The sequence below is a fragment of the Panthera pardus genome, unplaced genomic scaffold (assembly GCF_024362965.1).
Source record: "Panthera pardus isolate Hobbes unplaced genomic scaffold, ASM2436296v1 HiC_scaffold_11, whole genome shotgun sequence".
Lineage (NCBI taxonomy): Eukaryota > Metazoa > Chordata > Mammalia > Carnivora > Felidae > Panthera > Panthera pardus.
The window spans coordinates 99,739,133-99,752,371 of record NW_026526666.1 but is presented as its reverse complement, the minus strand read 5'-3'; the positions used below and the strand labels follow the sequence as shown (position 1 = coordinate 99,752,371).

Here is a 13,239-nt window from a genome sequence, read left to right as displayed (position 1 = left end):
GCTCGTGGAATTGACTGAACGCCAGGGAAAAGGACTTGGAAACAGCCAGAAGCAAGGCGGGGACAGAGACAGGACTCCCAGAGCAAAACAGCCTGGGTGGCTGGGATACGACAGCAAACGGCGTTAGTGTCTTGGACCCTCTGCTCAGTGTTCTCGTCCAAGAGGGAAGCATCTGGTCGGCCCAGCCTGGGCTTGTATGCGCTTGGCTGGCAAAGTCGGGGTCATGGACTGTGGATCCACCAACCTGGACTCGGTGGGAAAGAGGTCAGGGGTCGTTAAGAAGCTGAGCACATGTATGCTCGCATGTGCTGAGCAGCAAGCGTCCACCACGATGTCCCTGCTAATCCCACTCTTGTCCCTAACCCACTTCTCTCTATGCGGCCCTGGTGCCCATGCTCCCAGCTGCAGCCCAGCTCCCAGGCTGACCCTGATTTTCAGTGACTTCTGACTTCTTTGCTTACTGGTCCAGGCTAATTTCTGGCACAAGCTCACATGTTGCTCAGATCAGAGCAGTTTTCCAAGACGCCTTAAACGTGCCGCTGAGCAACAACCACCACACCCCCAAGGGTCACCCTGCACAACCCGAGGACACCGCCCTGGCGGCTCCTCACTGGCTACAGTAAGGCTCTCAAATGTCAGCGTGCCAAGAACAGCCTGAGGAGCTTGTTAAAAATGTGGTTTGTCAAGCTCCAGCCCCAGAAACTCTGACTCAGTAGCAGCTCTGGGGTGGAGCCCAATAATCTGCATTTTTAACGAGTGCCATCTGATGGTTCCAACGCAGGCAGGCCGTAGTCTACACTTGAGAGACGGGCCTGTCCGTGGCTTCCGAACCTCGCTGTCTGGTTACAGATTTCTCAGGCTCTCCTGGAGGCACAGACTCAGCCACGAGGACACCTGCACTGGACGCACGGCCTGGGCGATCGGACATGGTGTAAACCCACATGCGCAGCACATCCCGTCTACTCAGCCTGGCAGCAGAGATCTCGTGGCCCCAAGCGGACTTCAATCCTCCGCTCCTGTGCCGGGCGCTCACCCCGCCCACTGACTATTCATCCCTCCCTTTGGAAGCCCCTCTGGTTCCCAGCCTTGCTCCTGTTTTCCCCCTACCTGCCCCGTGTTCATAAGCTCTACCCACCCTAACGCCCGCTTACTTCTGTATCCTCTTTAACCAACCTCCTGTTGCCTTTTTAGGACGCCAGTCCAGACTGGGTGTTGCCTCTCTCGCTGGGTATCTCAGCGTTGACTTAACTCTTTGTCAATGCTGGTTCTGCTTTCTCATCTAGATTACTGGCTGCTTTGGGAACAAGAACGCACTTTTATGCTTTTTTATATTCTCTAGGAGATCTGGCACGGCTACCTAACATTTACTGATTACTATTCCAAACCTCTCCTGGAGGCATCCAGAATGAATTCACTCTAGTCCATAACTTAACATGGAGTTTCTGTCCTAATGTCCAGATACTTAAAACCATTAACTCAACGGGGGCACCTGGGTGGCTCAGTCGGTTGAACGTCCAACTTCGGCTCAGGTCATGATCTCACGGTTCGTGAGTTCAATCCCCACGTCAAGCTAGCTGCTGTCAGCACAGAGCCTGCTTCGGACCCTCTGCCCCCCTTCTCTCTGCTCCTCCCCCACTTGCACTCTTTCAAAAATAAATAAGACACTAAAGAAAAACCGCTAACTCCATGGAGTACTGCCTAATTTTGGGCTGAACCACATGAGATTTCTGGCACTCCATTTTTTCAAATATTTGCTATTTTCAATATACAAAAATGGTGATTTCATTTGGCTTAACTGAATACATCCAACTGACTGCAGCAAAAACGTCTGCCTAGTTGCACATGTTAAAAAAGCTAAAGTGGGTGGTCATGTGCCGCAGTCAACCCCACAGGCCTCATCAGGACACATGAGTCACACGAACTGCACAGAATACAGAGAAAAGAATCACAGATCTGTGTTGGTTCTAATTAAATATCAACGAAGATAAAGTTCCCATTCTTGCCCTGAAACTTCTTTCGGATTCTCTTCGTATCATAATTGTTTCATCTTATAGGTTACCCGAACTCCGTCTGGGAAGGCAGGAAAAAATGCTGACATGGAACCGGCTTGTACAGGGAAGGGCCTGAAAACAAGGGGCAGGGGCGGAGAGGGAAGCCTGGGCTTGTCATACAGGCAGTGAGGCGAGAGGACGGTCAAAACAGCAGCACCAGGGCCTACACGGTATGGGCTCTTAACTCAAATATATCAAATACACAACGTATGTATATTTGTGTGTATATATACAACAAATGTATCAACTACACAATATATTTTCATACCCACATCTACTCAGGATATTAGCAGATTAAGGAAAAGGGGTGAGTAAGGACCTGACTCATCTTAATTTCCTAAAATAGCTGCCAAGTACCGAGACTTTAGCCTCTTGATTTCCCCCATGAAAACAATCTGGCTAGACAGACGCTGTCATCGTTCAACACGAACGCCTGATTGGTGACAGTTGACAACGCACTCTAGAGACTAAGCTTCCGATGTTACACATGTATTTATTTGGGGGCTTTGACGAGTTACCCCTGGTGGTTTTGTTACTCACACTCACATCCCGTGACGGGACACGACTGTGAACCGGGACGTCTCCAGAGTTTCCAAGGTAACGTCAGGGAAGCGCACACGGTGAACGTGTGAATCCACACTGGAGTGAGACCGTCTGGCTGGAAGGCAGCCCTGTCGCTTACGAGCTGTGCCACCGTGGGCAAAGCCGTTCGTGCCTCCTACGGATTCTGTGGGGCACAACCACCCCACCCCCCATGCTGGCCCGGGGGGTGGGGATTAAATGAAGAACAAGGCTGCCACGCCGCTGACGGACACGCTCCGTCCTCCCCTGCCTCATCAGGGAAGCCGGGAGCAGCCAGAGTGCCTCCTGTAGGGGACCGTTGAGAAGAATCCGAAGAAGTAACCCACGCAGACCCCTCAAAACAGGCTCCGCCACACTGTTAAGAGCTCAGCAAGTGTTGGATGCCACCGCCACCCCCCCCAGCACCCTCATGGGGGTAAATCAAATTCAATGTCATTACCAAAATCAATCTAAGATCGAAATAGGCCTCCAGATCTGGCCTCTGCCTTACCCAAAAGACTACCTAAGAAAGTTAGTGGGAAAATAGAACACTATGAAGACTATCACAGAAAAACGCAAACATATCTCTCACAGAATGTTAAACACAAATGTATTTTTTTAAGATTCTATTACTAATAACAATGGCAGCAAACACTGTATGTATGGAGCACTTACTATGTACCGGGCATCGTTTCAAGCTTTTCACATTCATCAATAAATAGGCTAATAATCCCAGCATCCCATGAGGTACGTGACACTGCTATCCTTGTTTTACAGACGATCAAACTGAGACACAGAGACGGTGAGTAATTTGCCCAAGGCCATCCAGTCAGGAGTGGCAAAGGCAGGACTCAAGTCCGGGCCAGCCGGGTCTGTTCCTGATGCATCTGTCCGCTCCGGCCTCATGGGGGCAGTGTCGCGTGCTGCGGCTGGACAGGTACCAGGGCAACCGAGGAGGCACAGCTGCTCACCCTGGGGCAGAGGGACAAGGGCCACGCTCTAGTGGGAGTAGAGACTCCACGCCCGGGTGCACACCCAAGCGCAAGGAAGACCTACATCCACGCAAAAACTGGCGCGCTAATGCTCAGAGCAGCAAGATTCGTGATGTCCAGAGAGTGGGAACCGTCCTAATGTGCATCGGCTGACGAACGTATAAGTGGGAAATGTGGTCTGTCCTTACGATGGAATACTATTTGGCAATAAAAAGGAACAAAGGCCGGATGCGTGCTATTCCTGAAGCACGGGTGAAGCTTCAGACCACCATGCTAAGTGAAAGACACTAGGCACAAAAAAATCCAGAATAGGCAAATCCACAGACACAAACTAGATTAGTGGTTGCCAAGAGGGTGGGGAGGTGGGGAGTAGCTGCCACTAGGTGCAAGGGTTTCTTTTCGGGGTGAGGAAAATGTTCTGGAATTAAATAGTGGTCGGGGTGCCTGGGTGACTTAGTCAGTTAATCATCCAACTTCGGCTCAGATCATGATCTCACGGTTCGTGGGTTCAAGCCCCATGTTGGGCTCTGTGCTGACAGTTCGGAGCCTGGAGCCTGCTTCAGATTCTGTGTCTCCCTCTCTCTCTGCCCCTCCCCTGCTCGAGCTCTGTCTCTCTCTCTCTTTCTCAAAAATAAATAAACATTAAAAAAATTATTTTAAATAGTGGTTGATGGTCGCACACTCCTGTGAATATACTAAACCCCTGGGAACTGTATACTTTAAAAGGGCTGCTTTTTAATATGTGGACTATATTTTTTAAAAAAGAATATAAGAATAACTGCTTCCCCATGAAAATCTCCAGAAGGAAAGAACTGATTTACCTAACTATGGCAAATGCAATCCAATTAGCACTATGACTTGACTCTACCTTGCTTCTCTTTATAGTTTTTTAAAATCTCAATATGTAACTTTTGCACATCAATAAAAAACAGCTGGGAATCCTGTAAAAACATAAAACTTTATAAGTATTATTTCATTCATGATAATACATTAGGTTTTGATAAATGATACAACAGCATTAAATCAAATGAGAAAGAAAAAAATAAATGGCATTTTATTAACAGGACTTTTTCCTTCAAAGTTAGTACTCAAGGTCTATTTCACTTCCTGCTTCCCTTGCAGCATCCTGCGGTGCCTCCCAGGGCCTCCTTGCAGCAAAGAGCCACTTGCCGGGCTCAGAACCCTGCCTCTCACACGCGCTGACAGATAAGGTCACCGCTCTGTGTCTGTTTTCTCCTGAAAACGAGGATGGCAGTCAGCACCTGCGTTTGCTTTTGTTCTGTTTGTTGACGACGACTTGTGCAAGAGCACAAAGCAAGTCCTCTCTTGCAAGCCAGAACTCACTGTGCAGTTGCTACAGGGGAGAAGGAACAAGGTACCGAAAACAGGTACAGTGATGGTGGGGGTGCCCGACGAACGCGAAGGGTGGCTCCGGGACTGCAGAATCACCGAAGGCAGGGGACATAAGGGAAATCTCAGCTACACTGAATTAGTATTCTAATTTTAATGCTGGCATGAAACAAAGATGCCTTCTTTTCTCAGGTTTTTCACCGGAGAATACAATGTCTGCACTTAAATGTACTGGAACATCCCCAAAATCTGTACAAGTCTAGGGGGTGAGAGTCCAGGGGTGAACATGGTCTGAACGTCTTCGTGTTAAGAGGGTGTCTGAAACTGAGAACAAGGCAAGATCCATCTACTCTGACCCAAAATGTGGGGGGATGTTTGAAGATCCCCATCTTCAAGCGGAGATCAAAGGAGCCCGACCGGACAAACCGTGGGCAGACGGTGACAACTGTGGACCGAGCAAAAGTTCTTTTTAAAAGGGCTATTTTGAAGATTATGATTCTGACTTCAGAGGAACTAAGCTGATCGGCAGTGGAAGGAATCACATGTAAAATTCCTTAAATATAAAAACGTATTGACTTAAGAATAAATCAATAAACAAAACAGGGATGGCAGGAAGCATTCTTACCTCCTAAGCTTGTTGCAGATTAAACAGAAATTTGTAGAGCACTTAGAACAGTGCCTGGAACATCGCAAAGGCTTTATTTATTTATTATTATTATTTTTTATGTTTATTTTTGAGAGAGAGAGACACACACACACACACACACACACACACACACACAGAGCACTAGCTGGGGAGGGGCAGAGAGAGAGGGAGACACAGAATCTGAAGCAGCTCCAGGCTCCGAGCTGTCAGCACGGAGCCCGACGCGGGGCTCGAACCCACGAACCGTGAGATCATGACCTGAGCCGAAGTCGGGCACTTAACCGACCGAGCCAGCGGGGCGCCCCTGCAAAGGCTTTAGAAAAGTTCCCTGTTATCAGTAACACGGCAGGAGGGTGCTCTGGACACAACGGGTGAACGGCTGGTACTTCACTGCGAGGCCTAAGGGGGTGAATCTAGCACTCCGGGCTGCAATCCTCTCAACATTTATGAAATGTCAGAAGCGGGTAAGTCCACTCAAAAGCATAAGCTAGGGCATCCGATAAGGTTATTCACACAGCACTAAACGTCACACCCCCAAGGAGGCACCGTGCATACTAACTTCGTAGCACACGTGGGTCGCCTGTGTATACGTGTTTACACACAGACACCCCCAAACCCAGGCGGTTCCGGGGAAAGCGATATGCGATGCTAACATGGTCTTAAATCTAGGAGCAGACGAAACCAACCACCTCCGTGGACAAACACTGCGTGTGCTTCCTCGGAGTCCTGTCCGTCCACTGGGTTTCTCTGGAAAAACCAATAAACAAGTAAAACCAACTGGCCTCAGGTTACGTCCCTGAAAATGGGACACGGCACTCGAACCGAATGAAGAACAAATTCTTTTTAAAAATAGCTCTTCAGAGGGCACCTGGATGGCTCAGTCGGTAGAGCATCCGACTCTTGATCCCAGGGTCGTGAGTTCAAGCCCCATGTTGGGTGTGGAGCCCGGGTATAAAAAAAAAAAAAAAAAAAAAAAAGCTCTTCAGAAATGACCTCACATTCATTTCCCTCAATTTACCACAGAAAAATTAACGTATGAGAGAATGTGCACGAGTTAATTGAATTTTCCTTATCTGTCCGTAGGCAAAGAGAACAAACGCCCTCTTTCATGTGAGAAACCGTGTTCTGCAGAAGTATCAGGCAAACACTAGTCTTTAAAAATTAACATCGCAACGTCAGTTTCGATCCTGAGGCAGAGAGAGGGTGAAGTAACACTTTCTTCCACCAGCTAAGGAAGCTACTAAGGTCACTGCGTCAAAGCAAGAGCATTCTGACTTGGAAAGTGCTATTTAATGCTACAAAGCAGACAACCTCCAAAGCAATCCTAGAGATCTCTTATGAACACCCAGGTTACAATCTTACGAGGCGACTCAAATTAAAAATTTACTGCAAGTAAAACCTGAGCCAAAAAGATTCTCCTATGAACACGGCTCCAACTTTTCAGCTTAGCCTCTGCCGGTCCCCCCAATCCAAGCAATGCAAGGACAGCCCAGGGCGCAGTTTATCTAGGTCCTTGCCGCTCACGACCCAGCAGCACTAGCGGCCCCAGGTCGGAAAGGCAGATTCTCAGGTGCCCCCCAGACCCACTGTAGCCAAATCCGCATTTTTGTGTGTGTGATGCCAGGAATTACGGGCTTTTAGGAAGTACAGATGACACTCAGTGTTACAGAGATTCAGGCGGACCCGAATCCGCATTTTTAACCCAATCCTCAGGTGCTCAGTGCGCACACTAGTGTGAGGTGCACTGGCCTAGGTGTTCCCGTTTCCGGTCACACCCAGGAATTATACGAGGAGGCAATGAACGTTTTGCTTTCCAAGAAGTACAGGCTTTTTTTCCAGCTGCCCCAACTATTAGAATTAAAAGGAGAAAATGCAGCACGCAGGAGCCACAAACACCTCTTAGCTATCAAGACATTTTCAGGGAGGCTCAGAAACGGTCCGAGTGGGGTGTGTGAGATGCTTCGCATCCGGTCGGGACTTTCGGGGAGAGAAAAGCCACGTTCGTACCTGCGAACCGCAGAGGTGCGTCTTTATCCAGGGCGATCAGCGGAGGGTCGAGGAGCACCGCGTTGTCGTTTTCTGTGACGATGCCGTGATAGGTGGGCTCGAGCCACGGCTTGTGCTTGTTAACTGGGTTTAGAAAGAGAAGAAGAAGAAAGGAAATAGACCAGGTCAGAATTATTACTTTAAACTCAACTGCTTTTAAAGACATACGTCTATTACTAAAATAATTAAACCTCTCACTAGCCTGGAAGGCAACACTTGTATCTGTTGTTGCAAAGTTTCGTATCAAGACGCTGAAGGGGTCAAACTGTGAATTCCAGAGTCAGTGAGGTAGAAACTGAAGCAACCAGAAGTAAGAAATAAATTGCTCTAGGGGCGCCTGGGTGGCTCCGTCGGTTGAGCGTCTGACTTCGGCTCAGGTCATGATCTCACGGTCCGTGAGTTCGAGCCCCGCGTCGGGCTCTGTGCTGACCGCTCAGAGCCTGGTGCTGCTTCGGATTCTGTGTCTCCCTCTCTCTCTGCCCCTCCCCTGTTCATGCTCTGTCTCTCTCTGTCTCAAAAATAAATAAACGTTAAAAAAAAAAAAAAAGAAAGAAAGAAATTGCTCTAGGGGCGCCTGGGAGGCTCAGTCGGTTGAGCGTCCGACTTCAGCTATGGTCATGATCTCATGGTTCGTGGTTCGAGCCCCGCGTCGGGCTCTGTGCTGACAGCTCCGAGCCTGGAGCCTGTTTGGGATTCTGTGTCGCCCTCTCTCTCTGCCCCTCCCCCACTCATGCTCTGTGTGTGTGTCTCTCTCTCTCTCTGTCAAAATAAACTTTAAAAAAACAAAATAAATTGCTCTAGAAATAAAAAGAAAAAAGACTGATAACTATTACACACAATCTACTTCTGTTATCAGCCTGTCACAGGAAAGTTACAAAGAAAGATATACTATCATTTCTTTATAGCAATAGTAATATAAGATTATTTATTTAAAATTAACATTACAGGGGCGCCTGGGTGGCTCAGTCGGTTAAGCGTCCGACTTCGGCTCAGGTCATGATCTCACGGTCCGTGAGTTCGAGCCCCGCGTCAGGCTCTGTGCTGACGGCTCAGAGCCTAGAGCCTGTAGCAGATTCTGTGTCTCCCTCTCTCTCTGCCCCTCCCCTGTTCATTCTCTGTCTCTCTCTGTCTCAAAAATAAATAACTATTAAAAAAAATTTTTTTAATTAAAAGAATAAATAAATAAAATTAACATTACAAACAAAAACATAAAAGACAAGATTTATGAAAATAAAATTACAGAGCATAAATAAAACTAAATGCAAAACCTCTGAAAAACTTGACTGGAAACAGTGTTTACAAATATGTCACTTTTTTTTTAATGTTTTAATTTTTGAGAGAGACAGAGCATGAGTGGGGGAGGGGCACAGAGAGAGGGAGACACAGAACTGGAAGCAGGCTCCAGGCTCTGAGCTGTCAGCACAGAGCCCGACGTGGGGTTCGAACTCAGGGACCGTGGGATCGTGACCCGAGCTGAAGTCGGATGCTTAACCGACTGAGCCACCCAGGCGCCCCCAACAAGTAAGCCACTTTGAGGTCCGGCTGACTTGGGCTCAGAGTCCAGCTCCCCTCTATGATTCGCTGCATGACCTTGAGCACCAAACTGACCTCGTACTGCCAATTTCCTCATCTGTGCACCAGGGACATCCTCACCATCCACAAAGCCGGGCACATCACCGGAGGAGTGACGTCTTTGCTCCTCGGTTGGGCACTAGAGCGGCTACTTTCGTTCTAAGGGTAAGAACTGCCATCCTGGCCGTCAGCTCCCCGGACGAAATCGGAGTGGAATTCCCATCCATCTGTTCTGCCTGGGGCGGGGCTCCCAGGGGGCCTGTGTGAGACCTTCTCCCTGGGGGCCCTGGTCCCTCTCTGAATCCCTGTTTCCCCCCGCACGTTCTGGGCATTTCTTTTTACTTCCCCGTCACGCGTGCCCACATTATACCCTCAGTGAATGGATTCACCATGGAGCGCCCCAACTCAGCCCATGTAAGTACGAGGAATGCTAGGACACTTTACTCCCAAGTAGGCGGTGCCTGTGTGTTCAGTGAACCACCCCTACGGAGTTCTTTTCCTCCGTGTAAGTCCATCTTCAGAGGGACCTGAAACCAAAACTCGACGTTTAACCGCGATGTGATAGTACTTCTTGGCTGTCGTGTGATGGCCATTGCGTGACGTCAGGAGACTGGGGCGATCGGAAGCACCTGGGCTTCCCCTGCCTTCACTCTGACGTGGAGTTTTCGGGGAGCGGTCACGTATCCCATCCCGAACAAGCAGGCGGAGAAGGAGAAAGAAGCTACCTCCCATCGCGCTCATTAAGGATGCGTTTACCAGACGTTTACACACGCCGTATCCAAACCAGGCGCAAACCCCGTGTCTTCGCTTTCAAAGGAATCCAGACCCGTGGCAGTTGCCGTTTAATGGGTACAGAGTCTGTTTTGTGACCTGAAAACAGTTAGGGGAACTGGCCGCACAACAGGAGGAATGACACTTAACACTACTGAGGCAGACACTTAGAAATGGTTACGATGGGAGGTTTTACGTGTGTGGCTATCAGTCTTCAAAAACACACACCCAAGGGGCGCCTGCGGGGCTCAGTCGGTCAGGCATCCGGCTCTTGATTTCAGCTCACGTCAGGATCTCAACAGTTCGTGAGTTCAAGTCCCGCATCTGGCTCTACACTGACAGCACTGAGCCTGCTTGGGATTCTCGCTCGTGCGCGCGCTCTCTCTCTCTCTCTCTCCTCTCCCTGCCCCTCCCATGCTCATGTGTGGCCACTCTCTCTCTCTCAAAAATAAACTGAAAAAACACACACACACACACACATACAAAATCAGTGTAGACAGAGCCATTTCTCATCATCTCTGCTGCTCGCCCGGATATTTACAGAATCCAAGTGACCAGCCTCACCCTTACCCTCCTGCACCTGCTCTGCACACGGCAGCCAGAGGGACGCTTCTAAACCGGCGGCTGGTTCTCCACCTCTGCTCCCAGAGCCCACTGACACCAAATGTTACTGAGGACCCTAAGCAGCTTTTGTTTACGTGGGATCTATCCTCTCGATCCCTATCGGCATTTACTGCACTGGAAATTAAAATCAAGAAAAAGTTGATTACTGGGGCGTCTGGGTGGCTGAGTCAGTTAAGCGTCCGACTTCGGCTCAGGTCGCAATCCCAGAGCTTGTTGGTTCGAGCCCCGTATCAGGCTCTGTGCTGACAGTGCAGGGCCTACTTGGGGTTCTCGCTCTCTCTGCCCCTCCCCCACTCGCACTTTCTCAAAATAAGCTTTCAAAAAGAGAAAAATTTTATCGATTCATTTTTAAAAACAAACCTATTATATGTTAACATAAATAACATTTTTATGAAAACAACTATTTTTGAAAACAGAGTTAAAAGAGTGGTAACATTTTATAGTTCTGCAAATCTTTCTACCATCTGGCTTCACAGAAGACGGCTGGGTCCTCACTTCTACCGCGACCCGTATGCCACGCTGTCACATGTCACCCAGCCCCTAGAGAGCACCCACCGTGCAAGTGGGAGAGAAGGAGGAGGAAGGGAGGGAACATCGTGATGTTATTAAAACCACTCTGACCTCCAGGGGCGCCTGGGTGGCTCAGTCGGTTAAGCATCCAACTTCAGCTTAGGTCATGATCTCACAGTCTGTGAGTTCAAGCCCCGCGTCGGGCTCGGTGCTGACAGCTCAGAGCCTGGAGCCTGTTTCGGATTCTGTGTCTCTCTCTCCCTCTCTGACCCTCCCCTGCTCTGTCTCTGTCTCAAAAATAAATAAACCTCAAAAATAAATAAATAAATAAATAAAAAACCGCTCTGACCTCTGGAGTCCCCTGGCAGGGTCTCAGGGGACTCATCCCCTCAGGTCTCTGTTAAACGTTCCCTCCTCCAGCACTCTGCCCCCCCACTTACTCTCCTCCTTTTCTTCTGCTACTCGTCGCCACACTGCTGGACAGAGGGCAGGGCGGGGGGTGCAGCCTGGGACGCTGGGGCAGGTTACCTGGCTTCCCCCACGGGTCTCAGTTTCCTCATCCGTACTAGTGGGTACAGCACTGGTACCCACCTGATAGGCTGCTGTGTGATCAAACCAGCCACATGCGAAATGCTCAGGACAGAGCCTGGCACCCGGTAAAATGCCACTGAGGTGTTGCCGTTACTTCTCCTAAACACGTATGTGAACAAAAACACGGATTCCGGGAGAGGGAGACCCCTTGTTCCCTGTTAACCCCCAGCACCCAGCACCGCGCCTTTACTTGGGAACTATTTGGTAAATGGATGCGTATATAAACAATTTCACGTACAGTACAAATCAACCCAGTGTTTGGTTTGTAAATTCTTAGAGAAGATGGTTTTGGTGCCGAGAACAGAAAACCAGGCATGGCTTGGCGTTTTAACGCTGGGAAGGTGCTTTTCGTGTTTTGTTTCTGGCAGGTGGGTGTTCCAATTCCAGGAGGCTAGAGAATCTGGAAGAACGGAACACGCTGAAATACTGCGGCATCTGTCTGCAGAGGTAGGCTGGGATTCGGTTACGGGGAGACTGACAGGAGATCAAACCCAGATCATGAAGACCCAACATTTAAAGGGCCTTCGGAAAGGATCTCCTCCGCTCACAAAAGCTGCTGCCGGGACAGGAGATTTGGCAAAGAAGAGAATTAGACGGGTAGGCTGCACCTGCCCTTCTTCGGAAATACCCTCTGGGACAGTGGCGAGTACCTGGGGGCGTGCCTGGCACGGGCCCCAGTTTGCTGCGGCCTCTGGTCTGAGAGGGTCCCACTGGGCACACGAAATAACCTTGCTCTGCCGTCAGGCTGTTTACCCTGTGGCTGAGACGCCCGTCCTCCCCAGGTGCCCTGTTAACCTGTCCCGGGACACAGGCGGACGGGTGCCTGGAGTCCCAGGTCTAATACCGAGAAACAGCGGGTCTTGAAGGAAGCGGAGCAAAGCCTCCACTGTTTGTCACTGATCTCATTTTAAAACACAGAAGATGTGAGTTCAGCTTACTATTGACAACGGACCTTTCACAGCGGTATTTGACTCCACCTGTTTTCATATTAAGGTGGTATTAATGAAGTTACAAGCACAGCGAATAAAGCTGCAGACTATTCCAACGGGTGAGTCCATGAAAGTGCTGACACTCAAGCCGAGTGAGCGTGTTCAGTCCAGAAGGAATGTGGAAATGCCAGGTGGAGCAAACTGCATAAAACCGGCGATGGTCAGAAGAACGACGCATGTACTTCTGCCCTGGCGGAAAGGCCCGCGGCTGAAAATGGCTGACGGTTCGAGGCAAAAAGAATTGTCCAGCTACGGTCCCAGGATCCTCATTTTGTAATCCGCAATTTATAAACTGCTCCTTTCAGCTGGCTGCAGAATGAAGAGATTCGGCCGGTTCCAAGGACTGAACTTTTAAATATTTAATAAATGGTATTTTTAATATTTCATCACATTCAATTGGCCTTATCAAATATTTATAGAAACAAGTGAGTGATATTTCTGCAATCTTCCCCAAAAAATCACAGATAAAGGAACACGTCACCCATGTTGACAGCCTTTACCTGATTCACTTTACCACATTCTAGATCATTAAAAAG

At 49.1% G+C, this 13,239-nt stretch overlaps 1 protein-coding gene across 4 annotated transcripts in view; it reads right to left on the bottom strand.

Moving 5' to 3' along the window:
* CLSTN1 (calsyntenin 1) overlaps window positions 1-13,239 on the bottom strand; it is an 88,539-nt gene that overhangs the window by 35,385 nt on the left and 39,915 nt on the right. For all 4 annotated transcript variants that reach the window (XM_053899009.1, XM_053899011.1, XM_053899010.1 and 1 more), the window contains exon 2: window positions 7,608-7,730. In XM_053899009.1, coding sequence (XP_053754984.1) covers window positions 7,608-7,730 — 123 coding nt within the window. The remainder of the gene's footprint in view (window positions 1-7,607; window positions 7,731-13,239) is intronic.